Genomic DNA, 27,108 nt, shown 5'->3' on the forward strand with positions numbered 1-27,108 from the left:
CTCGCACTCTCAACGAAACGAAAAAAAAACCAAAACTCGACAATCGGCTTATTTGGCACTTTTCGGGCCAAATAAACGCAACAAAAAAAAAACGCCGATTAAAAAACATGTACTGTGATGATGGTCTCTTTTGTGTCACACAAATTCAAATACACCCGAATGCTTTTGAGACTCAAAGCCTGGCATTTTACACGATTATTCGTATGCCTATGTGTTATGTATATCTTTTGTGTATGTGCGATGGATGCAAAGTTTGAAAAGCTCATTTTGCGCATTCAAAAAATCCACATGCCAACCAAACAGCAACAGCCCGCTTACAATTCCATATTTTGTTTTCGCGCCCGATTTGTGCGTATGTGTGGGTGTACGAGTCGGTTTTTTTTCAGTATTGGTCTTTTTCGGTTCATTCAATTTCATTGCTGTCGGTGTCCGAAAATGTCGACTTTTTTTACAACACATTTGCTCGTCATTTCATCCATGTATGGTACTTGCCATGCAGAAATAATGCCACTTGAAAACAGAGGCAACAAACAACAACAAAAAAAATCACATGCACAAAGACACACATTTTGGCTGCGAGACCTAGGGTATGGTGAATGGCGACATAAACCTCTAATGGATAGGCATGGCTGGGACCACAATGGAAAAAGTGGATTTCTTTATATGGATGTGTACATAGGCAACATTTGAATTGGATGTCGAAAAATCGACGGAAAAATTCAACGATTCATAATTGCTTTTAATGACGCATAATGTTTGAAAAATGAGAGAGCAAAAGAGAAAATAAGAGAGTAAAAACACGCACCGTTGTTTTACATCAAACAACGAATCAATTTTTCATGTGAAAATCAAGTGAACGTAAAAAAGAGAAAGAGTACAAAATCACTGCGGAAAATGGATTGAAACTTTTCATCGAAATACATGCATAAAGAAAAAAATGGATATCAAACAAGTGCATTGATTGGTATATGTTGTTGTGTCAAATACGATTTGCGTTTCTTAATTCGATGTTAATTATTTGTAATCAATAAATTAATTATGGGAATAGGTTTTTTTTCTTCTTAATTACCAATGCGTCGCCCAAATGGTAATCGAAAAGGTTAAAAAAAAAAAACTTGATAATAAATGAGTTCAAAATAATTTCATTAGAAATACTCCGGAGAATTTGGCGTTAAGTGAATTGCTACTCTCAGCACAACGATCTCTGTGTGTATATTTAATCAAAGCATATCATATGCTTCAAAACCACATACGCTTTATGTATATATTTTTTCTTCTCCAAGAGTCAAAACTTCATGCTGTTGAAATAAACGTCATTAGGATCACACACAAACATTGAATATCATCACCCATTCGGGTTTCTCTCTAAACAGTTTTGTATATACTCTTATTTTGCTCCCAATCGATTTCATTTCTTTGCACATTTTCAAAAGTTGCCAGGCTTCCCGTTCTCCGTTTCACTTAATTCTGTGCGGTGATAGTTCAATTAAAATATTCACAAAAACAACAGCAGCATTGTGACAATTTTCTCTCATCGACGCTATCATTTGTTTTATCTTTTGTTTTTTCCTCCATTTTACCACCTCACCTTGTCATAACCATACAATACACATTCAATGTGAATCGACTGAATTTCAATGGTTGAATTTAATGCGAGTTACTATAGTTTTTAGCAAACTATCAAAAATGATTACTGCGTTAATGGTGAAATTGCAGTTCAGAGATGCCAGAGAATTCTAAATATTAACAATGGAATAGAAAATATCTCAACTGTACCAGTCATAAGTAAATATGAAAACAATTTCACTCGGCGTATGTTCATTATAACCGAGTTGAGGAAGCAAAGTGTTTGCATTTGTGTGTGTGTTTTTATTTGCCTATACACTTGAGATTTGCCATATGAGTTTGACTATGACTCGATTAAAAGTCATTGTATGCCTTTGTTCATATATCCACATCGCCTTCACTGTTTGCCAGAGTCTCCGAACCACTCAAAAAGTGCAGTAGTCGAGCCCGCATGCAAAAAAACGAACCATCACTGACAAATTGTATAGTTTTCTATGGGATTTTCACACATTTCGACGCAATAAAATGCCATATTGGTTTTCAAACAATTCGAACGTTGTGAGAGTCACAGAAATGAGTAACTAAGCAGAATCTAGAAATTCCCAGAAAAATCGAATATTTGTATGAGTTTCTTGTATTTGAACGAAAAATTGATGAAGATAATTCAATTCGTTGTGCTTTTTCCGTTAATTTTCTATTTCACTGGGCGAACATATAGTGGAATAACCAGTTTGTCCCTTTACAATTTTCAATTTTCTCCTAACAATTAAATAATCAAACCGGTTCAGTTATTAAAAGATTGCATCACGATTGATAGTCTCAGAATTCTTTTTTTCTTCATCGCGCTCAAATTAATTTCCGTAGAATAATGAATTTTCTTCCGTTAGAAAAAAAAGAAGAGATGCCAACCAACTGCCAATTGGAATTCACACCCGGGAGCAATATGGAACAGATTCATAAAAAAAACACTGCAGCAATGTGTAATAACATCTATATTTCTGTTGTGTCGTTCGAGCGATTGTGCTTCGACGTGTAGCATTTTGGCGTAACTAAACAGAGTGCTCAAGAGAGACAGAGAGAGCAAAAGAGTGTGTGTGTGTGAGAATGCTATGCCTAAGTGGTCACTGCTGGATAGTTCAAATTGGGCTGTGCATTTTTAATTAAATGACTTTATAGAAAATGCTTCTAGTGGGAATGTGTGTCCAATGATGTTCTTGTTCCGTTAAACTCATTCTCATTTACTCATTCTCTGTGATGTTCATTCTTGGCATAGCGTTGAATAAATATGTAGACATATTTTCGATTTTCAGTGTAAAATACCAAAGAGAGTATTAAAGTGAGAGTGGGAGAGAGGGGAGGGGGAGAGAAAAGCAAGAGAGCGGGACACGATGGAATCTGACGAATGGACAGACAAGCTACCAATGGACGTGTAAACTTCTTGCGAACCCAGAGCATTACGTATATATGAGTGTGTATAGAATAAGGGACTGAAGTGGAGTAGAGAAGTTTTCGTTCATATGCATGAGCAATATTAGTTGGAGTGGTGGACGAGTGGATCTGTTGCTTTTTCTGATATATTCTGGTTTTGATCAGAACGGTTATTTGTTGTTATTGCAGTTTGGTGTTTGTATTTTTGGTGCTGCCTGGCTATTATTATTGTTATTATTGTTGTTGTTGTAATTGTTGCACCAACAATTGCGTATAACGCATTCGGTAACTATACCACATATGCGCACACATTCACCGTTCTATACCCAAAGACATTTTGATTTATTATTCACATAACCTTTAGCGGGGCAAAAGAAACAAATAAATATAATAACCAAGTACATATCGTAATGCACGTGAATTCGTAATCTATTCCAATTCATTTTCGTGTGAATTCTCATCTCAAGACTGGTAAACGATGACGACGACGACGACGACGACGATGGTAACCATATCGGCGTCGATGGTATAACTACCAATGGCATTGGCGACGTCAATGGCGTGTTATACAAGTGCAGAAGGAGAGTCAAGTGAAAATATTGCAGGGCATCGGCCAATCGAGAACAAATTGGTCAACCAAACAAGCATGTAAAATTTATAACAATAAATGTTTATTCATCGGATACTTTGGATATGCGAACGAATTTTGAGCGAACGAGAAATGCGATTCGAGCGATAGACAGAAAGAGAGAGAGTTTCCAACGTTCATTTGAAATGAACATAAATTGTTCCAAAAACATTCCTAAAGGCACTGAACTAACTGAGGTACACCGAACTTCGTACACACTCTATATTCAGACGATATGCGAAAATGTAGAATGGTAAAATAAAACACGGTGCAAAAATAAAAGGAATATTTACAAAGCGAACACATCGAAAAGTATCATATGAAAAATAAAAACCTATATATGCATCTCTTGCTCACACTTGACCGCGTTAACTCTTATTTTATTCATAAATTTGTTTTGCGCTAACACCAACCAAGCACCAGCAATCGAATTGAAACGAAATATTTTATGCACTCACCCAATGTGTGTGTGTGCGGTGTATGTGAAATACTGTTGCTGTATGTAGCTAATGCCAGTGTCGGGACGATGCTGTTGCTGTTAATGCTTGATATGTATCGCCTCGAAACCAAAATAAAACTTCACGTAGATGCTATAATGGCTTAAGTTGTTAAAGTTACCGGACTCCGTTGTATGCAAATACACATTACATCTTTCACCATTCGCTTTTATTTTCTGTGACCCAAACCATGCCATGGATTAAATATGCATGCGTTTTCTCTCTCTCGCTCGCTCACTTTTTTTTTCATTCTTGTTCTCTTCCATCTTCATACAGCTCAAGTGAGAGTGGGACAGATTCATTCCGTTGGTTTTTGCATTCAAACAATGTGCTAAAACATAATTTTCATTAAGTACCTGTTAAAGAGAACGAGCCGGTGATCCCAATAAGGACAGCAACTCTCTTTCTCTCTGTGTCCATTCTGAAACACATATGAAAAAGCATCTGAAAATAGTTTCAACAATGTTATTGATAATTTCTCGAGAGTTATGTGCTAGAGGAATGTCGTTCAGTTGAAAAGCCATAACTTAGTTCTAATCATTTCAATCTTTTGCTGTCAACAAATTTACACATTTACGTGTGCAAATTATTATTGTGACCAAGTTCTTATCAAAATTCTACACACATGTGCATTTTTACCACACCGAATGCATGCGATTTCCATACTATTTTTTTATCGAAAACTACAAATCAAGCATTTTACATGCTCCTTGAAATTGACTTAATAACATGCATATTATACAAGTACTATTTAATTAAAACTGGTTAAAAATTTAATTGAATTTGTTTTCTTTTGTTCATTCTAGGGCCGTTGTAACCGTGAAAAGCCACCATGTAAATATTTCCATCCCCCACAACATTTAAAAGATCAACTATTAATAAATGGAAGAAATCATCTTGCCTTGAAAAACGCACTTATGCAACAAATGGGCATCGGTCCCGGCCAACCGGGAGTTATACCGGGTCAAGTTCCTGCAGTGGTAAGTGATTTTTGAACCAAAATGCTTCGCACGGCCGAAACATAATCACGCTTTTCTTATTTAATTTAATCATTTCTGTGATATTTTTTTTCTTTACGTATCTTTTTTCTCTCGCTGCTTCGCAACCGGTAAAAAAAAAACACAAAAAAACATACAAACCAACAAACATTATCCATATCTAGGCCACGAACCCGTATTTAACTGGAATGCCAGCTAATACATATAGTCCATATTTTGCTCCTGGTCATTTAGTGCCTACATTATTAGGACCTGACCCTTCAACTGTTGGCTCTCCGCTAGGACACACTGTCGTTCCACAAGCCGTTCCAGTTGCACAACAGAAAATTCCCCGCTCAGATAGACTAGAGGTAAACTAAATCAGTTGCTTTATTTATGTTTATTTTTTATTTTTTATTTTCTGTCGTTTATGCGAATCATTTTCTTTTGACGTATTACTTATTTTATATTCGATTCTTTTATAATTTTTTTTTCTCTGAAAATCTTGTTTATAACAACGTATATTCTGAACTTTGAATTTATCTATAACATAATATATAAAATCACTTTTTGATGAGACAAACATTTAGTCACCGATATTTAGAATTACTCATTTTTTTATCTAGTTTTTAAGTTAGATGCTACGTTTACATTTTGTTTTTAATTAAAACGTATGTTGACTGTTGCTTGTCTAAATACTAATGCAGTAGCGTCTAATCTGCTGAAGCTGATTTTAGAAAATGAACAACAACAAAAAAAATGAAACGGAAGCATAGCGAATTCAACATTTTCTCTATTTCTCTCACACATACACATGCCGTTTCCTTTTTTTCTATCGTTGTAAACATAATTATAAACCGTTTTCACATAGTTGTATGTAGTGAGTTGAGTTGAAAATCGTATAAATTCTCTCGAATTTTCTAGTTTTAACCAATATTATGCTTTCATCAGTTTAACTTAAATATACATCATTTATATCTATATCTCTGTAATGTATTTTGTATGCTTTTCACTGAGTTGCACTGTTTCAGTGATGATTTTTGGCTTAACTTTGTTGCTGATTTCTTTTTATATACATCTACATATATATTTGTTTTGTTCCTTTAATTTTTTCTGTTTAAAACCTCATCTGTATCTCAACTCTGGCGTAATTTTACTCAGTTTTAGCGTAATTTAATATTTAGACAGTCGATAACAGATTCAAATTTCAGGGATGTTCGTTCGGTTCATTCAGTTGATTTCGAAATGCATAATGTTTACACGTTGGCTTTCAGCATTCATTTGCGTGCAATTTTCAATTGGAAAGGAGAAAATTTTAATGGAAAATAAAATCTATCGTATATTGTATGGGCTGACAACAGCCACATCTCATTCTCATGACACAATTATCATGATGCTTATCACCTGCACATATGTCATGAAAAATCGTTTGATTGACACCACACACGATTGGTGACTTTTTGTTTATCGAAGATTCCAACGAAGTAATCATATGAGAAAAAGAAGAGACAAAAAAATGACGTCTTTTTAAGGACTGTTGTTTTTGTATATCAGCATGTCGAATTTGTTGAAACTCTTTTCCGCGACGTTATCACAAATTAAGTCGGCAATAGAGTTTTGTTGAAAGAAACTCACCAACCGATCGAATATGAACACTTTCAAAGGGATTCATTGATATCAACTATTTCTTTAGAGTTGTACATTATTGGTTGAAAGTATGGTGGCTTTTTCACCACGATGCATCTTATTTTTCGCTTCAACCGTTCACATATATATTTTTTTTGTTCAACTCTTGAATCAAACTCTTTTCTCAACATGTTGTAAAGAATATAAAAAAAAGCATCCGACAATATTTCCACTTTTTTTTAACTCTCGTTTGACCAAAACTTTGATTAAATTTTTCAAAGAAAACATTGAATTTTAAAAGATAAAAAGAAACGGCAAAGAAACATTTAAACTTCTTCCTCACGAACAACAGATTAGAACTTCGACGGGGTATTCTTTGAGGAGAAAAGAAAAATGAATAAGAAAAAGAAGAAGAAAGTGGGAAAAAGCTTTTTCAGATTCATAAGTGGAAAGAAAAATGTTGTTCCAATCGAATGAATACATACACACACACACTATCGTTTAACCGTTTTATTTTTATTTATGAAAAAGATAAAAGTTTACACTTCTGCATGAATGCTGATGAATGTTCGCATAATATACCTTAATTTGTTTGTTTTTGTTCGTATAAAATATTTAAACTTCTCGAGCTTGTTCCGAAAGACGTATTGAGCTGGTTGGAAGAAAAAAAAAAAACAATTTGTTAGATCGGAAATATAAATATTTTTGTTCTTGTTTTGATACAAAAATAAAACACGGCGGAAAAAAATCAAAGTAAATCGAATAAGAAATCGAATCAATTTTTATGCGCGCACAAGCAAAAATTCCAATTCTACTCAATACCACTCGACACAAACAAACACTTAAAGACACAGACATTTAACACACAAGCACAACACATACACATGAAATTATAGACGCAATGGCATCGAACTGCTTTTATCTTGATATAGGCTGATCCGGTAAGGAATTAAGCTAATATTAAACTTTTTTTCGAATTCTCTATGCGTTTTGAACTCGTTTTTTGTTTCATTTTTGTATTTTTCTTCCTGTCTGATTGATCGAATGGAAGTGATTCAAAAAAGCATACCTAATCAAAAAAAAAAACGTCGTCCGATAATTCTTTTTGGTGGGTTTGTGATTGTGAGACGAACATATTGGCCACCCCTTCCCCAATTGAGATATTTTATTTTGAATTTTGTTTTTGTTCGAAAACCATTTGCGCCCCATTCCAATTTTACTCTAACAGAAAATAGCTTACACTTTTGACCAAAAAAAAAACAAAACAAAACAAAACCCTCACACATACACAAAGAAACACATAAAAGAAATCAGAGCCAAGAAGTGTTGACTGGCCGCTTAATGGCATTTCGCACAAATACGGATGCCGGAAACATTTAAGAAAATACAAAAAATAAACACAAATTAATCCTAGTCAATATATGGTATGCATAACATATTTGAGTTAAGCATTTTTCATTTTGTTGTTACGTTTTGATCTCCTTCTGCATCTTTTGATTTGTTTTTTTCTTTTCGTTTCAATTTTACTGCTTTTAATTTTTACTTTTTTCTCCAATTAATTCCAAACGAATGTGTTGCATTGATGCGCTACCATGAGATATGGCCATATTTTCGTTCGTTCGTTTTCTTTACTATTTCAAACATATCAATATCGTTTATAATCATTTTTCCGTTTTCATTTGAAGTAAATATTTTTTTTGGTTTGTGCAAATAAACAAGAAAAATAACCAATGAGAAAAAAAAAGCATAGGCGCTTGATTTACCCACCACAACATTTCCTACCCTTCAGAGCAAACAAATCATAACAATCATTTATTAATATCAATTGAGAATCGCATTTTTTAATTTAAAACAAAAAAAAATAACAATCAATTTGAGAAAGCAAAACAAAACATGATCAAAATGAATGCAAATCTACCACATCTAATGCGGAGTTTTGAATAATGTATTAAAAATCGTTTGACCAAAAAAAAAACAACAACCAAAAAAATTTACCACACACTGCAATAAAAAAAATTACTTTACATCAAATCGGATATGCCGAAATTAATCCATCCAAAATCATGACCAAAAACCAAAAAAAAAAAAACAATCAACAAATTGATTTGTGTGCTTTCACAACAAACTGATAAATAAAATCTGTGTTAAAACTATAAACATTTAGGTGTGTCGCGAATTCATGCGCGGCGCCTGCAAGCGAGCTGAATCCGAATGCCGATTTGCTCATCCACAAGAGAGTGTATCATCACATGAAGATGGTTCAGTCACGGTATGCATGGATGCCGTGAAAGGTAGATGTGCCCGTGAACCTTGCCGCTACTTCCATCCTCCTTTGCACCTTCAGGCTCAAATAAAAGCAGCACAGACACGCGCAACCGCGGTATGGCTATACTACTTTAATCCACTTCCAATTACAAAAACAAACAAAGAAAATCTACAACAAAAAAGACAGAAATTTGTTTTTCTTTCTTGTTTTTAATTTTTTGTTCATTTTATTTTTCCGTTTTCTGTTTTGGTTTGTTCGTTATTCCGCATTTAATTCTTCATTTTGTTTTTCGTTCGTTATCGTTTGTGTTATTTCTTCTTCTTTGTTTGTTTTCAATCTTTCTTATTTCGTTCCGTTCGTCTTATCTTCGGTTTGGTTAACCCGCGCAATTTACCCGGACGAAAACATTGAATGATTTTGATTTTTCTTTATTTTATTTTATTTTTTTTTTGCATTGGTTTCCGAATGTGCATTGGCTAACATTTTTAGTTTTCCACTCAATAACAATTGCAATAATAACAAAAGCACACCAACAAAATTGTCTAATGTTTTCACATTCGCTGTGTGCCGATTTCCGATACCGATTTCACGTATTTCCAATGAGTTTTCATTTCGTTTTTATCTGCGTTTATTTTTGTTTTCGTTCGTTCGTCTTCGGTTTTTCGTTGTTTGTTTTTCGCCTATTGGACCAACTGATTTGATTCTTGTGTTTCGTTCAATTCTTTTATTTTTCCGTATAACGTTATAACCGTTAACATTCAAACACTAAAACACGAATCAGAAATAAATTTCAACCAAACTTTAATGATAATGAATGTGTATAATTAATTTGTAATGTTCAGATAATTTATACACGCCCAAACACCAGTATATCTGTTTCATTTTATGTAACGCTTTCACACACACTCATACATACATACACTGGATAAAAATAAAATAAAATAAAAAATTAATAGCCATTCGGTGCATTCGGTGTAATTCGCCAGCTACACACAATTTATTGGTTCATTTCAAACAAAGAGTGATATAGAATCAACAACATAACTCCACTTCTTCTCTCTGTCGCTCTCTCTCCCTCTCCCACTCTCTCTCTCTCTCTCTCTATCTCTATCTTGAGACAACCAGATGGATCTGGTTTCAAATTCATAAAACACTCCATCACCAGATACATACCGAGGAGAGTGAGAGTGAGAAAGGAGAGTCTAGTCTCCAATGCGTCTATGCGATTTACTGAGGCGGCAAATTCACAGAATGCACCACCAGATGATAGTGATTTTTTCATTTATTCACTTAATCTGCTATTTATACAAATACATATATTTATCTATATCTAAATATATCTAACCATTTATGTTGCTCATTTCTGCTCTTTCTTTTCCAATTTCTGTTTTTGGTTGTGTCATTATATCGACAATACTTGATTTTTTAAAAAACTGGAATGTGAATTTTATTTTTGTTTTGGTTGGCTTCACTACTTTCAGTGTCTAATATTTTACCATTCACTTTTCATTGAATATAGAAAGATTTGGTTGCATTTTATCCCTTCGACAATGCAAAAAAAAAAAAAAAAACAAAATTAACCGACAAAAACATTTGTTTCAATTTGTTCGTTTTTTATTTAAATGCTTCTCTATTTCAATAACCATTTTCACAACGATAATATGACTAAATTAGTTTAAGTATCTCTTGTCATTTGTTTGCGCTGCTTACTTTTTATTTTCCGTTGCTCTTATTATGATATATTTATCTCCCCAAAAAAAAGCATACACATATCTTCTCAATCAGTTTTGTGTTAGCTCTTCCTCTCTCTCTCTCTCTCTCTCTCTCTCTCTCTCTCTTTCTATCTATCTCCCTCTGTCTGTGTGGTGTTTGTAATTGAATGCGCTCTTGTTCAAAAGCGCATTCACTTGCTCACAATGCGATCACATAGATCCGAATGGAGAGAGAGAGAGTGAGGGGGGAAAGAGAGTATGTGTTTCAAATCGAATTACGAAAAACCGACATCTGAGCCATGTCATTGTACAGATCAAAAAAATTGGCACCGCCGTGCTACGGTAAACTTTCACTGATTTGAAACACTTTGCTTATAACAGACAGAAGCCAAACTTAGCGATTCCGTACGACTGAAGCAGTTGGTTCTTATGTTTTCAAATTATTTTTATATTCTCCTCTCTACCGCTATATCTATCTGTTTTTATTTTCATTTATTGTGTATACTCCCCGTCTATTTCTCTTTCTTTCTCTCTCTGTCTTTGACTTTGTTCGCACGTTTACAAATACCATCATTCGACTTAAAACCCGTGTTCTGTAAAGACTCCAAGTAAAAAATGTGTTCAAATGTATCGTATATGTGCGATTGCAGACATAAAAGAAAAATATAACACCAAATCGCGTATACACATCATTTTCAGAATAACATTGTCTACAGATGCAGACAAAGCTTTTGTATGCGTATGTCTGTACGTCTGTCTACCTGTCTCTATATGCGGAATGTAAAGCGTATGCGAGTGTTCAACAATTGGTTTTGTCAATCACACATCAACACATTAACCGCCACAAAGATAATGGAAAAAGCGTATGTTAAATCTTCTATTTATTATATTTACACCGTGCGCGACTGTGTACACATTTGGCGAAAAACAAAAGCGAAACACTTCTACGGCGCTCAGACAGACAACAAAATTTCAGATTCAGGTAAAATACACTAAAATACCAGACAAAACAGACATACACAATGTTTAATTGGTACTGAAAAAGTTTTTCGCGGTTTTTCAACTAAAAATTGACGATCAACTCACTGAGTCGAATCAACATTTGTTGTTGGTTGCATTATTTAAGTAGGAAACTTATGAGACTTGTAGCTTTCGGTCTATTCGACATACAAATTGAACCATTTAATCTGACCGAAATTGAAATTTTCCATTTTGTTGGAATCAATACGTTGGCGGAACATACAATTATTCAAATTGATCGGATGCTTTTCAAATAATGTAAATTTTTGTCCAACATGTTCTTGTCCACCATCAAGTCACATGAGCTCCAAAATAACTTGACTGCACACACAAAACAGTAGTAGTAGAATTGTTCAAATGTATTGGTATATTGCAAATTTACCAATAGTTGTTAAAATATCTATTGGTATTTTCATACAATCGTCACTACAACAGCATACTTGACATTTGTTTTGGTGCGATGGACTAAATGTCAACTGCGGTAAATTTGCAATATACCAATACATTTGAACAATTCTACTACTACTGTTTTTTATGTGTGCGATGCCATAAGTGGTTTTTATACAAAAAAGAATAGGAAGGAATGGTGAGGTGGATCTCTTTCGGCTCTGCTCTCTTAAGGAACGATCCTTGACCATAATTGAGATTAAATGTGAAATGGCCGAATCCAATTTCTTTTATCGTCTCAAACTAGTTGTAGATAATAATATAAAAGATTTAAAAAAAAAACGTTTCTCTTTTTTAAAATATAGTTCCCGTCTCCTTCCCTTCAGGTTTTCTGTGTTATGTTTCATTTTAAATGCGTGCTCTCTTTCCATCCGTATGAAAATCTACCGCTAATTTAATTGTAAACCAAAAATTGTTATATTGTATTCTATATATCATAGATAAGTAAGTGCATTGCATTTCTCTTTTTTAAAAAAATTTCAATTTTCTCCCACCCCTTGTCTCCACTTGTATAAATCGACTTTCTTCCAGTAATATATACATTTGTTGAATTTTGGTTGTATTTTTTTCTATCGTATAAATTACTAATATGTATTTGACCGAAAGCAAACAAAAAAAAACACTTATTCCTAAAGAAAACAAAATCCAAAGAAAAAATGATTTATTTCTGAGAGAAACACACACACACACAATTACACAAACACACTTAACATTCGCTCCAAAAAGTCACAATGATCAATACGATCATTTACATCACACAAACACACACACAAACACCGATTTTTTTTTTCGTTTTTTTTTCTCTGAAAATGTTTTCTGTTTTGACATTTTTATTTTCGTATTGAATATTTTCAACAAACTGAAACAATATCATACATCTTTTTTTGGCGAGAAAAGGAAACAAAAACTGTCCCAAACTACACTCACTTGTGCCGCGTGTTTGTGCGTGTAAGCTTGTTGTCGACGATATATTTTATGAGCGGATTGTCATCGTGTCATCTTTGAACCAGTCATCGATATAATTGGAAATTACGACGAATTTGTTTGCCGATAAACTTGTGATTCACTTCAGTTTTTTGGGCTGCAATTTTCTTCATATACATTTGCAAATTGTTTTTTCAGATAATAAATGATGAAGGTTTTTGCATCCGTAAATTGTACCAAATGTCAATATTAATTGCGACATTTCAATTGAACATATATATAATTGTTTTTTTTTTAAACCTCGATTAGATAGAGTTAGCGTTGTTTATACAGTTGGCTAGTAATTCAAAGTGTTTACAAACTAAAAAAGTATGAGAAGTATTCATCGCAAAAGCTTAGATACATAGAGCCAGTTAGCTATATAAAGCTTAGATGTTGAAAAATGTATATCTCTTTCTATCTCAAATAGCAAACAAACTAAAAATTGTTCAAACATTCTTGAAATTTAGTTTAAACAAAAACAATTTCTTTTTTTTTCTCTTTCTTTTGTTTATTTTCATTTTCTTTTATCATTTCCTGCTGTGCGTGCGCGCTCATTCTCTGCTTCTTCTTCTCACCTATTTACTCTTTCAACACCGGGCCGATTGAACAAAAATAAAATAAAAAAAACAACAACAACAACAATAAAAAACCACACTCACACATACACAAATACTTACACAATCAAAATATGAACAAAAACACGTAATTACTTGTATCGGCATCTTCAAATATTCATTTGAAATGAATAAAAAATGGGCTTCTGCGCCAAAAATCAACCAATCATAAAATTCGTAAAACGATTGTTGAACTATTGACAAAACAAATTCGAACAAAAAAAAATGAAAATAGTCAGCGCCATCGTTTGCTTCACTGACATCTAAACCGACCATTGCACAACAGTCACAGCAACAAGGCACTGCCGTTACACCATCAATTCTATCAAATGTAAGCTGTATACAAGTAACACGAGACACCGGAAAGAAACGCGCTGCTGATAGCGATGTGCTTCAACCTATGGTATCTACAATCCGATCGATGCGCCGCTCTTTTTTCAGGCGTATCGCTATTTATTTTTATTTCATTTTTTTTTTTTGTTAATTTTCTTTGTTTAACTTCAGCTATTTGATTTTACCCTACCCAAAACCTCCAACCCCCCTCTCGATCGCTGTTTCTCTCTAGATTTTGTTTACATTTTTATAAAGTTCCTCTGACATCTGTTACTGCATCTTTCCTGGGCATTGGTTGGACCAGAGTTATATATATAATAAATAAGTTAATTGCCTTTAGTTGATGTTATGCATAGAAACGAACCAAAAAAAAATTGTTTCATTTTTTTCTTGCGTTGGTTTTATTTTTGTGCCGTGTATTCGTGTAAGGCTGGTAAATTGAGTTTTTGCTTGAGCTTTTTGTGATAAAGCACATTGATTGCAGCACACAATACACACACACACATACCAAAAGTTTATCTCGACTGAAAACTTGATGTGCCAGACTCAAACTTTTAAGCGAGCCAATAAGTAAAACAAAAACAATCTCTCAGTCCAACCAATTTACTATTCTATCATTTTGCTGTCACTGCAAATATTCAAATATTTGCTATATCTCAGTTTTGATGTAACCATCTACCATCTTATTTTCGTTTATGCACACAACGCCTTGAATTCGAAATCAACAAAAGAAAAACAAAAAAAAAATGTTTTCACTTTATCGGTTTTATATTAACCATACTGACTGATTTTGATTGACTCGAACATTTACAAAAGAAACCATAACAACCGAATTTATTGTTTGTTTAAAATGCATCGGCATTGGATAGAATAAAACGGTAAACTTTGCACAAATATTTGTCCCAAAGTTATTGAATATTTGTGGCGAATTTTTTTAAAAAATTGGAATATTGTTAAGATGTTTTATGTTGCTTATTCAATGCGATAAACAATAAATTCATTTCAAATGAATGTGACGATTATCCATCGATCAAATTGAATAAATATCGTAAAAATCTGTCTAAAATTTGAATCTCGTCAAAATTGAAATACTATTTAAAGGTTGCGATATATCGTCATTATAAGCCATATGGTCGCAGCCATGAAATCGATTTGATAGTTTTGTTTTTCTGTTATTTTAATTTAAAATCGCCAAAGTTAATTCGAAGAAACAGTTGCATACAAACCATTAACAGAGACTTTTCACAAATAGATTTCTCTTACTTGAAAATTCTATAATCATTCTATTGCTGTCCAAAAGTCAACGTTTCGTTTTCCCTAAATATGACCGATGGATTGGTCATTCATATTTTCTGTGCCGTATTAATAGTTGTAAATCACAATGTTGAACATCAAATTTACCATTAAATGTTTTCCCAACTGATGAAAGCTTCCAATAGAAAAAAACCAACTCACAAAATTGAGAATGCAATCAACTAAACACCAAATTAAAAAAAAGAAACAATAATTCATGCTTTTTTTCAATTATTATTTTGCCTGCGAATTCGCTAGACGTTAGCTTGTTGAATTTAAAAAAAAAAAACGAGAGAAAAAAACCCACACAAGACAATGTGTGTTGAGGCAAGGCGATAAGTATCTTTTTGCAGCTTTTGTGCATAACAATGCGTATTCATGCCATTACTGTATAAGCCATTTGTTGGACACTTGAATATATGAGCTGAATTGGTATGTTCAAGGCAACAAAAAGGTAGTCGTTGTCTTGCCGACGAATGAAAATCGAGTGCATTCTGAATTGTATAAAAATTAACCGATTAACCGTAGACTAGACCCAACTCCTCTACTTCAAATTTAGTGTGAACCATTAAAAAAAAACAAATCCACTCCTCCAACTTCTGTGGTTACTAAGAAAATCGTCACTAATACTCACTGTAATTTTGTTGTGTATCTTTTTCACAGATGGATATGAAATCGGTAGGATCATTCTACTATGAAAATTTTGTAAGTGCCAAAAACACACGTATCGCCTGATTGTTGTGCCGAAAATGTTGACGGTTCTGTATTGCTTTCTCTCATTCAATGTTTTCCATTATTGCGCTGCAATGTGATCATTCGATATGATATTGTATACTGAACATACGAATGATGTGCATTGATCAAAACCGTCAACGATTCGGACCAACAAACATTAAAAAAAAAAAAAAAACAAATAACAATACACTCATACTAATCAACTAGCGCTGGTAATTCAATTTAACCAAAGTCGTTGTCAATCAATGTCGACGACGGTAATAAATATAACCAAACTGTTCTAAAAACGGAATTCAAGTGTCTGTGAGAGAAGTTATGGCTTATTTTTTTTTTTCGTTCATTTTGCTTTTACACATATGCATTTACATACACATTTCAATTGCCATTTGACAAAAAAAAAACGACATAATTAATGATCATATCTTCTCTTTTGCGACAGCTTGTTTTTAATCAACACCGTTTGCCTAACTTTACATACACACACATACAATCGATCCATTTGAATTCATTTTATTTTTCGTTTAATGTCACTCACATTTTGTAGCTTTTAGCGAGATAAGAAGAAGAAAAAAAAGACTCAGACATAATGTCATTTGTTCATGTGCACAAATTCAATTTTGGCAAATAACAAGTACAATTTCTTTTTTTCATTTTCTTTGTGATTTACTCGAAAAAATGCTTTGGTGTTGAGGGCTCGCGTTTTAGCTTCACGATGATGCGTTAAACTGGGATTAATGTTTCATTTATCTCTTGGTTGGTATACATATACTAAAAGAGATCACCACCGCCCCCGATTTTTTTTTTTTACAAATTCGATGAACAGTAAAATGACAAAATTTAAAATCAACGCTTTACCCGAAACCGTTTTACCGATCGATAACCGCTACAGTTTCGAAAAAAAGCACCCAAACAAAAATGTCATTTATGGATTGAATCAGTATATTGAATTAATCGTAATTATGTGTTTATATTTGTGTTGATTTAGGCTTTTCCTGGCATGGGTGTACCTTTTAAGCGACCAGCCGCCGATAAATCAGGCATACCAGTCTATCAACCCGGTACAACATACCAACAACTGATGCAGTTACAACAACCATTTGTTCCAGTTTCATGTGAGTACCCTAGCCCCAGTCCTACTGCAACTACAACTTCAAATCCACAATCATCTACAGCAAATCCAATAACAACAATCGATAATAATAATACCGTTAATAATAACAATAATAATAATAATAATAACATCGATAACTTGATGACAAATAACGAAAATAACAACAACAACAATAATAATAATAGTAATAATAATAATAATGAACAAAATAATAACGAAAACAATAACAATAATAATAATAATAACGATGTGGAAAATCATCATCACGTGGAAAAAGTTGTGACGTCCGTACCGTCAACGACAGTTCAGGAATTATTAACCGGTGCCGTTGTGCCAAGTGCTGCTGCAGCAATTGCAGCAAATCAATCGCAATCGGTCAGTATTGTCGATGGTCAAAAGATCGGCACTGAACTCATGCAACACGTACAACAACCGACAATTTATGTAAATAAAGCAGCGAGCACTGCGCCAACATCAATGGTGCAACCAAAATTGGTTAGCACACCAATTCAAACAGCACAATCAATTCTCAATTCAACATTCGTGCCTCATTCACAGTCACAAGCCCATACCGTTGTAAGTCAACCACAATATCAACCATATAGTGGTTCAACAACACAATATGTAACGTCATTGTCAAATCATAATGCTGCCATCTATAATTTGACATTTTCATCGGCCCAATCAGCAGCAGCTGCAGCGGCCGCAGCTGCTGCATCACAACAATCATCGGCATTATATAATAGTACAAATGGTGTTACACTTGGTGGCCAAACGGTACAAAATATTTCCGATCCGGCCACATTGGCACGTGAATTGGCCCAAAAAAATTATGCAAATGCCTTAAAATTGGCGGCCGCATCAAATATGTACTCGGGAAAACCGTTGACTGCATTCAATTATACTGGCGTTGCCTTGAATATGAACAATAAAAATCCATTGTTGCCTACACAAACACCAAAACCAAAACAATCGCACATTACACAACATTTGACAACGGCACAATTTGCGGCCGCAAATCAAGCGGCCGCAAATCAAGCAGCCGCCGTTCGTCAAATTGGTCAATTTAATCATCAAATGAATCAAATGACCCAAATGAGTCAAATGAGTCAAATGGTTTCAATGGCTGGTAATGTAAATAATACAACAACATCGGCCGTTTTTTCACGGCCATCGGCCATGTTTGTACCAAATCAAACGATGGCCGCCCAACAATTTTTACGCCATTCAAAACCAGCCAATGCATCGCCTTTAAATACAATGCCTTTGAATGGAATGTCATTAAATAATATGCCATTATTGCCTTTTGCCGGCAATCATCCAATGTCGAATCTACAAACAGTCACACCACATCCATACAGCGGTTTGGGTCAATTGCAAACATTACCACAATTAACGAATGCACAACAAACGGCAGCCAATGCAGCCGTTGTACTGAATCCATACAAAAAAATGAAAACATCTTAAATTTTTTTGTAATCATTTGATTTTCAGTCGTGTCACTAATCGCACCCTTGTGCGATTCCATTTTGAGATTCAAATCTCTGTGTGTGACAAGGAATTGATACCGTTGCCTTAATTTTAACGTCTGGCCTGAACGGGATTTAAAAAACCCCACAATTTAAACTGTGTTTCTTCTATTCAAACTCTTTAGTGTTATACTATTATTATTTTAAAAAAATACGCTATGGCTTTTTTGTCCATTTGATTTTGTGCGGTGGAACAATGGAACTAACGTCGTAACCTCAATTTAGTCATTAATTAGAAGACTTTTGTATTTCAATTTTTCGTTTTGTTTGATGAGGGAGACAGTTCCACCACCATTTTTTTTAGTGAACGATCGACATGCACAAAAACAAATCATAAGACCGGCTATTAGAAAGGCATTTTGTTGAAACAACAAAAAAAAAAAACAAAGTTTTTTTTAAGTAAAATTTAGGATTTTTATCAATCCCTTTTGCTAAAAGAGAGAACCTCTTTTTTAACTTAAAAATAAATGCATAGCAAGATAGACAGGAAAACGGGTGACTTATTTTTAATTCTATTTTTAGTTTGCACAAATCAAAATCAAAAAAAATTAAATAAGATCATTGCTCTCGTATTTCTAGACTTTCTCTTTTTTTTTTAATATAATAATGCAATGAAACTTAAAAATCAAAACGGAAAAAATCTAAAAAAAAAAAATTAATTAACACAATTTAACAAAAGGATTTTAAAAGAAATTAAGCAAAAAAAAAAGAATAATCGAGCGTGTATTGCAAATAAATTCGTAAGTCATACTAGTCATTTCGGGTCGATGTATCATTTGAAATTTAGTCGATCTGATCTACAGAAACTGTTTACGTTCAATTATTTTTTGTTCTTTTGTTATTTAGACCCATTGTTTAGTGAATTCTTGGAATTATGTGCTTATTATTTCAAATATATTACGTTTTTTTGTGTCTCTTCATTAGATTAAATTTTAAATGAATGTGTTTGGTTAAACCAGAACGCATAAAATTTTACCTCGTCTTTAGTTTATCGTCATAATAATAATGAATTTTTTTTAGCTTATACAAAGAGACGTGATGTCTCTTGAAACGTGTGGACTTTTTATGTTCTTTCGTGGTAGTCATTATGATAAAAATCGTTGATTAATTTTGTGTTTTTAAGCGTCATTTAAACTAGAACTTAAAATAAAACAAACAATTATTAGGGGGTGAAACTTTCATTTTGATAAAACGAATCAATTTGACAACGATGCAAAATGTGCACTGTGATATGTTTCGAATGTTGAAATTGATAAAGCAAAAAGAGAAGAAAAAAAAACGAGCGGTGTCGTCGAACGATTTTGATTTTTTGAAAATGTCCACAAATTGGGATTGATGAAAAGTTCATGTCTTAAAACGGGCAACTCCTGCATGCTTATTTATTTAGTTCTATATATTATATATGTCTTTGCTTTAAAAACACAGTTGTGTAATAATTGCGCGCGTATCAACACGAACGCTTGTCATTCTATTCTAGTTTTCCCTATTGCATTTGCGCGCAGGCATCGTTGCGACCAAAGACAAAACAACACACACACACTTTTCGCTTTGTTTGTTTATTACATGCTGTCAGCTATTGTTCGATTCACATATTTTATGTTTTGCTTTAAACACCACAGTGTGTCAAATGTGCCGTACAAAAAATGAAATACCTGTGCATCATCGATGTTATGTATCGCAATGTGAAAATGCGATTGTGAATGTGGCGCCTCGTACTTGCCAATGCATACGCTTTCATATTATAAGAAGAGAGAACAAAAAGCTTTCATCTTGCCGCTTTTCCACTCTGTGTCTTTCTATGTTTCTTTTTCACACTCGAACCGACTCAGTCACCTACTTTTAGTTGTGCTTTTTTTTATCTATCTGTTTTTTTTTCTCGGGAAAAAAGAGGGCGACAATATATCGACAACAATTTAGCCACTGCATGATTTTAAAACAAATGCATCATTTCATACGGGCATGAAATTGCGGCCGCCACTCAGTGCTCGCTGTGTCACTATTTTAATCATACTTATTCAACACAAAAACGCACGTGATCTAAAATATAAATAAAGATTTATAAAAGAAAATCGCCCTTTAAAAATAATAAAATAGTAATAATCCAAACCAGAATAAAAAAAAAAAATGAAATAAAACAAATCGTAATAACCTAAACTATTCATTAAAACGAAAATACAATTGTAATGCAAACGAAACACACATACACACACACATATATAGAAAAGATAATGTTTTAAAAGAGAAAAAACAACTACATTCAATCAACACATGGATTTGCTTGAGTTAGGCCTATATCAGTTTGTTTCATAAATGCGCATTATTTATAACAAAAGTGAAATGCAAATGGAATTGAATGGAAAACAAACACACAAACACATACACACACTCACAATTTTACCCAATTATATAAACAATTATACGCAAAAAAATATAAAAAAAACCCAGAGCAAAACAAAGGAGGAAATAATATTAAACAGTTTTAAAAAAAAATCCAGCAACAAAAGAACAAAATCTTAACATTTATTTGAGATGGAGAACAAGTGAGAATGAGAGAGAGAGAAAAGGAAAAGAAAAAAATCAACATTATAGAACAAATTGCTAAAATTACGCCTATCTATTCTACATATATATGTATTAATTTTCATATTTTTTTTAAACAAACTTGAAATAACGTAACGGTTTTTGTTTTTCCTGCTCATTAAGTGTGTATTGTATATTGAATTTTACATAACAGTTGTTCTTTTTTTTTTTGATATCTTATACATATATAAATATTATCTGTATTTAGCAAGATATTTTGTTGTGTATGTTCCATACGATTATATTAGCATTTAAAAACAAAACAAAAAACAACCGCAGAATATTTACTATGCAAAATCATAAAACAACAACAAATCTATGAATATAAAATGACAAATATGACTATCTATCTTTAGCGTGTAAAATTGCCTAACCAGCGGAAACCTCTATGTATGAATCAAATTTAGTAGATCATTTTTCACTTCTTTTTTCCCCTCTCTCAGTATATACCATATTATACTTACTTGATATGTAAATGCCTCAATCTTATTTTTTGTTTTCATCATTTCTTTTTTAATTCTTCTTTCGTTTAATTAAATCATTACGTAATAGTTTGGATTATATATATACACACATAAAACACTTACATTTATATATGTAAAAAAATATAATACTACTTACCCGACACATACACACACAAACACACTAAACAATTACAAAAATGAAACTATATTGGTTTGGTCGAAGAAAAAAAAAACGATGTGAATAATAATTTAAAAGAAATGAGAAAAAATAATTTGCTACTCTTCTAATTCTATATTCACACTTTATATGAAAACATATACACAAAAGAACAAACACACATACACAAATTATCCTAACAACTATACTAGAGTCAAGATAGTTTAGTACAATTTACTGTTTTTTTTGTATTTTGATATTGATTTAATTTCCGAAAATTGAGCAAAACACAGTAAAAAAATTTTAGTCGAGCCACAACTATTGAAAATCGAGAGACAAAGAAAAAATATGCACATGATGCAAATACATATTACGACGAAAAAAACCATATGAGTCAATGTGACAAATAAATTGTTTGGGAAGAATGAAAAATTGTATGGGTCACGATATGCGACGCATAAAAAAACACAACAAAATCCATAAAACCCATTGGTGTACACCATAAATATGCATGTAATTGAGTAATATTCAAAATTGAATGATAAAATTGAGTTGGAAATCTGCAAATTTAATTATGGAAAAATTGTTTTTCTCTCATTCGCGCTTGTCTTGCTATCTCTTGCGCGCGCACGCCCCTCCGTCACCAATTGATAATTTAACAATATTTTATTGTTTTATAAACAGTAATAATGCGTTTTTTGTCATTTTCACTTCTGTTTCGTTATGCCATTTTTCGCGTTCGTTTTCATTTTCTCTCTGGGCCATTCCACCGTTTTTATCACTGCAATTTATGAACAAGTTAAATTTAATTTTTTATACATGCTTTTTTTTCTTTCTCTCTTCCCCGTTTTTCCCGTATAGTCATTTATAATTTTAACAGCGAAAATTAGAGTAAAATTTTTTGTTTTAAATGTTTCGAATTGATTTCAAATTAGATATTATTAACGTACGTTTAGTTTGAATTGAGAGCATGATACACGCTTATGCGTTCACAATTTTGAATTTTACGAAAGATCAATTGATAAAATGATAGCGAAAATGTGAGATTACGATTTCATCAAAATAGAGTTTTTGTGGATTTGTTGATTGAAATTATGCGTTTCGGAGCTTTTCTTCAAATGGCTCGATATTATTGGCCCGATCAAAATTGAATTCAAATCCAAATGATAGAGTTATTTTTCTCATCGTAATTGTTTTGCCATTGATTCTATTTAGCTTTGCATATTCATTAATTTTTTGGGTTTTTTTACACACAAAAACTACGATTTTTTTTCATTTTTCATTCTGTTTTTTTTTTTTAATTCTCTAATTAAATCCGAAAAACTTTTGTTGTTGTTTTTCTTTTGTACAACGAGAGTGAGAGTTGAGACATCAGCTTTGAAAGCCAGCCATAAATATTCATATATAGGATATGCCAAAATCTAAGTAAAAGCTTGATTCAGTCAGTGTTTCGTTTGATTTAATTTATATATGTATATTTTTCTTATCCGCTTCTATCGTTTTTGTCATGAAAAAAAAAAAAAATAGCATTTGCATAATTCGTAAGAGCCAATCTATATAATAAAATACCTTTAATTTCTTTCTCGTTAAATTTGTATCAATTGAGCGTCCGTACTCAATTTGTGTTCGTACTAGTATGTGTGTGTTTTTGAAATAGAAGTCAGTTCAGTCAGAGTTTCATTTGATTTTCGGAATGAATTTGACTAGATTTTTCGTTTTGTAATCTCTTTTTTATTTCTTTGAAATTAAAACAACAAAAATCACGCCTTCGTTTTTTTCTAGCCGAATAGTTTTGTTTGTAAGTGTATCAAATTTTTTGATTACATTTTTTTGTCTTTTGTTTAATTAATAGATTTCATTTGTTTTGCAACCGAATGTATTTATTTTTTTTTTCTTATGCTGTAAATTGTATTCGATAATTATTATATTATATATAGCATAAAAAATGGGCATACAATAAAATTGTTGCTCTCGATTTACCTCTTTGTTCAACATATGCACATGTAATTTTTTGCGCAATGTCATTTGCTTACCTTAGGATGTAACAAACGTTTTTTTTTTAATTAGACTTAAATGATTGGGCCCGGGGAAGTGATTGCTTCACCTCACGTTGCTCGCACGAAAATGAGCCAGCAACAGAGCAAACTTCACCGTGGTCAAGACATACATTGTAAACCACAACCATTTCTTTGGAATTTGTTTAGAGAAAAAAGCCTTTTTTTATCAGTTTCTAGTTATTTTGTTAGCGACATTTCGTCCTTAATCAAGTACCATTTATTTTGTTTCTTTTGAATATATTTACGAAAAAAAAAAAACAATTACATTTAGTTGATAAAAACAACAAAATACCTATTTCGCTAGTTAAACAAAAAAAAAAATACTACAATGAAGTTTTTTAGTTGTCGATAGCAACTTACAAATTTGAATTAAGTAAAACTACAACAAAAAAAAATAAAAATTGTATGTTATGTGGAAAATAAATTGTATTTTTATTTGTGAACGTAGAATATTTTGGTTGTTGCAATTTTATATGCCAAATGCAAGCATTTTGTAATACTATTTTTAGTCGTTGCACTCAATTCATATAGGCAAATATTATAGCATTTCGATCCTCTATTGTGATCATCGTGTGTCGTATTTTGTAACGGTAGAACAAATTCAATTTGTGCATATGGATTTCGGCCATTTTACTCATAGTTAATTATCTCTCGAGCTGTTTGCTTTATTTTTATCTCTTGATTAATCGAACGCATTTTCCTATATTTTAAAAAATAAATAATAAAAATGATTGAAAAAGAAATCGTGTGCCTCGCCATTTTCGTCGATGTTCTTGCTTTTTTTTGAATGTTTCAGCTCTCGTGTGTTTTCATGCATGTACCTTCTTTTCTTCATCCGATTTCAAAACAATTTCAGTTTTCCAGTGAGACGGCCGAAAAGAAATTTCATTTTTTGCCGTCCATTTTGGTTTCTATTTATCTCCTTCGGTTTTAAGTTCTTCATCGGTCACATATTCATTGCGCTTGGTTACTTTTTTTTCTGTTGGATAGAAAGCGAAAAACTTATGTTAGTAAATGTAATGACAGACAATAGGAAACACCTTGAAATTATTTAATACATTATGGAAATAAGAAAATCGACCGAAATTTAATCACAGGTCAAATAGGGTGTAGTAAAAGTATGAAAGTTTTTGAAGAAAAAAAAACTATAGCTTGGTCGGGCTCAGCACTGTCAATATTTTTAGATTTATGTTATCGATCAATTTATGTAACACATTCATGTAGAACAATTAAGTTCAGCTAAAGGATTTTAGTGCATTTCTTTAAACACACAATACCAAAATCAAACATGCAATCAAAATTATATAACAAAAAATCAAAGAAATTTGAAGATTTAAATACGGTGGGAACTGCGGAATGAATTAGTAGCCTCGTAAGTTATCTCGTTTCCAAAAATTGAGAACGTTAGACGTTCCTCTTGATGAGTGTGACTTTAGTACTGTGAATTTTCAAAGGTATGCTACATTCTCATGATCGATTCAAATAATTAAAATATATATTTTATTCAAATAATCATGTAACTCTTCGCATTAAACGTGTCAAACGTCAAATGGACATGTTTTTTTGCTATTCATCTGTCTGTTTGGTAATTTAGGATTTTTGAACGTCGGACGGACGTTTTAAAAAATCGCTCTGTTCCAAAATTAACAAAATTACAAGATAGAAAACTTATGCAGCCAGTAGAACTTATGCGGTTCTGATGGAAAACTTATGCGGCCAGTAATTGGTTCCGTAGCTCTCGATACATAAGAATTTAGCAGTTTTGGCGTTTTTAAGAGTTAGGCGTAGAAATAATATATATAGAATGGAATTTTACGTGGAAAGTCTTCAATTCAAAAAAAAAAATCACAAAATTAAATTCTTTTGTGTCATATTATTGGCATTATTGTAGTAGACACATGTTCATTTTTCAAACTATTTCGAAGAATAAATACGTTTTTATGGTCAGTAAATTTCTGTGTAGCATACAATAAAATCAATGAAATAAAATTTTAGCATTCATCGCGACAAAACAAAATCGCACATAAACACAACGAAATATTTTATGACAAATGATGATTATTAATATTTTTCACGTATATATGTTGGTAATAAATATTAACACAGATTTTAGTTCGCATTTCGAAAATGAACATATTTCAGGAAATAAGATTAAACATTTAACAGCCGCTTCATTGGAAATGATTTGAAATTTAAACACTTTATTATTGCCACACATAGAATACAAATGGCACACACACACACTCATATTTTTCATGCCATTTCCATGTTACACACGTAATTAAAATGAAACAACCATATATATAAATCATATGATGAAAAATTCTACATGTTGATTAATGAACAAATAACCACATTCAAAGCATTGAATTATTACATCAAATTTGAACAAGCGAATAGTTTTCAATGAGAGAAAGAGAAAGAAAGAAATTAAATAAGTGAACATTTGTTTGACTTTGAATTTCCAAGTTTTATAATTGAACATTTGAATATAGCGAATGGAAATTATCGAAATAGGCGAATAGCTTTGAATGGTTCATTTTATCGAAAATCATTTTATGAGCAAAGATAAAAGAATTAGAATGAAAAACCAAGGTATTCAATTGATGTAAAAAAAATTAAAAAAAAAATATTATACCAGGAACCAGGGACTTGGAATTTTTAATGAAATTAACTTATAATTCTATTTTTGTATTCGACAATAGTGTTGAGTCTTCATAAAATATATGTCCTAGTAAATTATTATTGAAAGAGGTAAACTCAGCAAAAGAAAAACCCACTCAAACACAAAAATTCTATACAGTGTAGTGATAGTGATAATGCAATGAAAAGAAGAAGAAAAATCATTAAAATGGACAAAAAAAAAACAATAGTAACTAATCAAAATTTAAGATGAAGACGAAAAAAGTTTCGCGCATGTTTAAACCCATTATAAATTGATAAATAACCGAAAATATATTCAAACAATATATATGTGTAATCATTTGTCTACAAACATGATTAAGATTATTATAACAACAATACATTAACACTCATTATATATATATCCTTATCTACACATATTATATACATTTACTACTATAGTAATTTAACGCTTCTATC

General features: G+C 32.3%; 1 protein-coding gene across 6 annotated transcripts in view; it reads left to right on the forward strand.

Moving 5' to 3' along the window:
* The window catches only part of LOC116344311 (myosin-G heavy chain-like), a 132,404-nt gene extending 111,553 nt beyond the window's left edge, over positions 1–20,851 (forward strand). Inside the window, exons 2-6 of one of the 6 annotated variants that reach the window (XM_031772792.1) lie at positions 4,926–5,099; positions 5,282–5,467; positions 8,887–9,102; positions 16,037–16,078; positions 17,094–20,851. In XM_031772792.1, the coding sequence (XP_031628652.1) occupies positions 4,926–5,099; positions 5,282–5,467; positions 8,887–9,102; positions 16,037–16,078; positions 17,094–18,686 (2,211 nt within the window). In that variant the 3' untranslated portion in view covers positions 18,687–20,851. Of the gene's footprint in view, positions 1–4,925; positions 5,100–5,281; positions 5,468–8,886; positions 9,103–11,523; positions 11,683–13,982; positions 14,151–16,036; positions 16,079–17,093 lie in introns of those variants that run through there. The other 5 variants (XM_031772808.1, XM_031772799.1, XM_031772815.1 and 2 more) reach the window with 5 other exon arrangements.
* The last annotated feature ends 6,257 nt before the right edge of the window (positions 20,852–27,108 follow it).

Source organism: Contarinia nasturtii, unplaced genomic scaffold, assembly GCF_009176525.2.
Source record: "Contarinia nasturtii isolate CC-2019 unplaced genomic scaffold, AAFC_CNas_1.1 Cnas_scaffold_129, whole genome shotgun sequence".
NCBI classification, from domain to species: Eukaryota; Metazoa; Arthropoda; class Insecta; order Diptera; family Cecidomyiidae; genus Contarinia; species Contarinia nasturtii.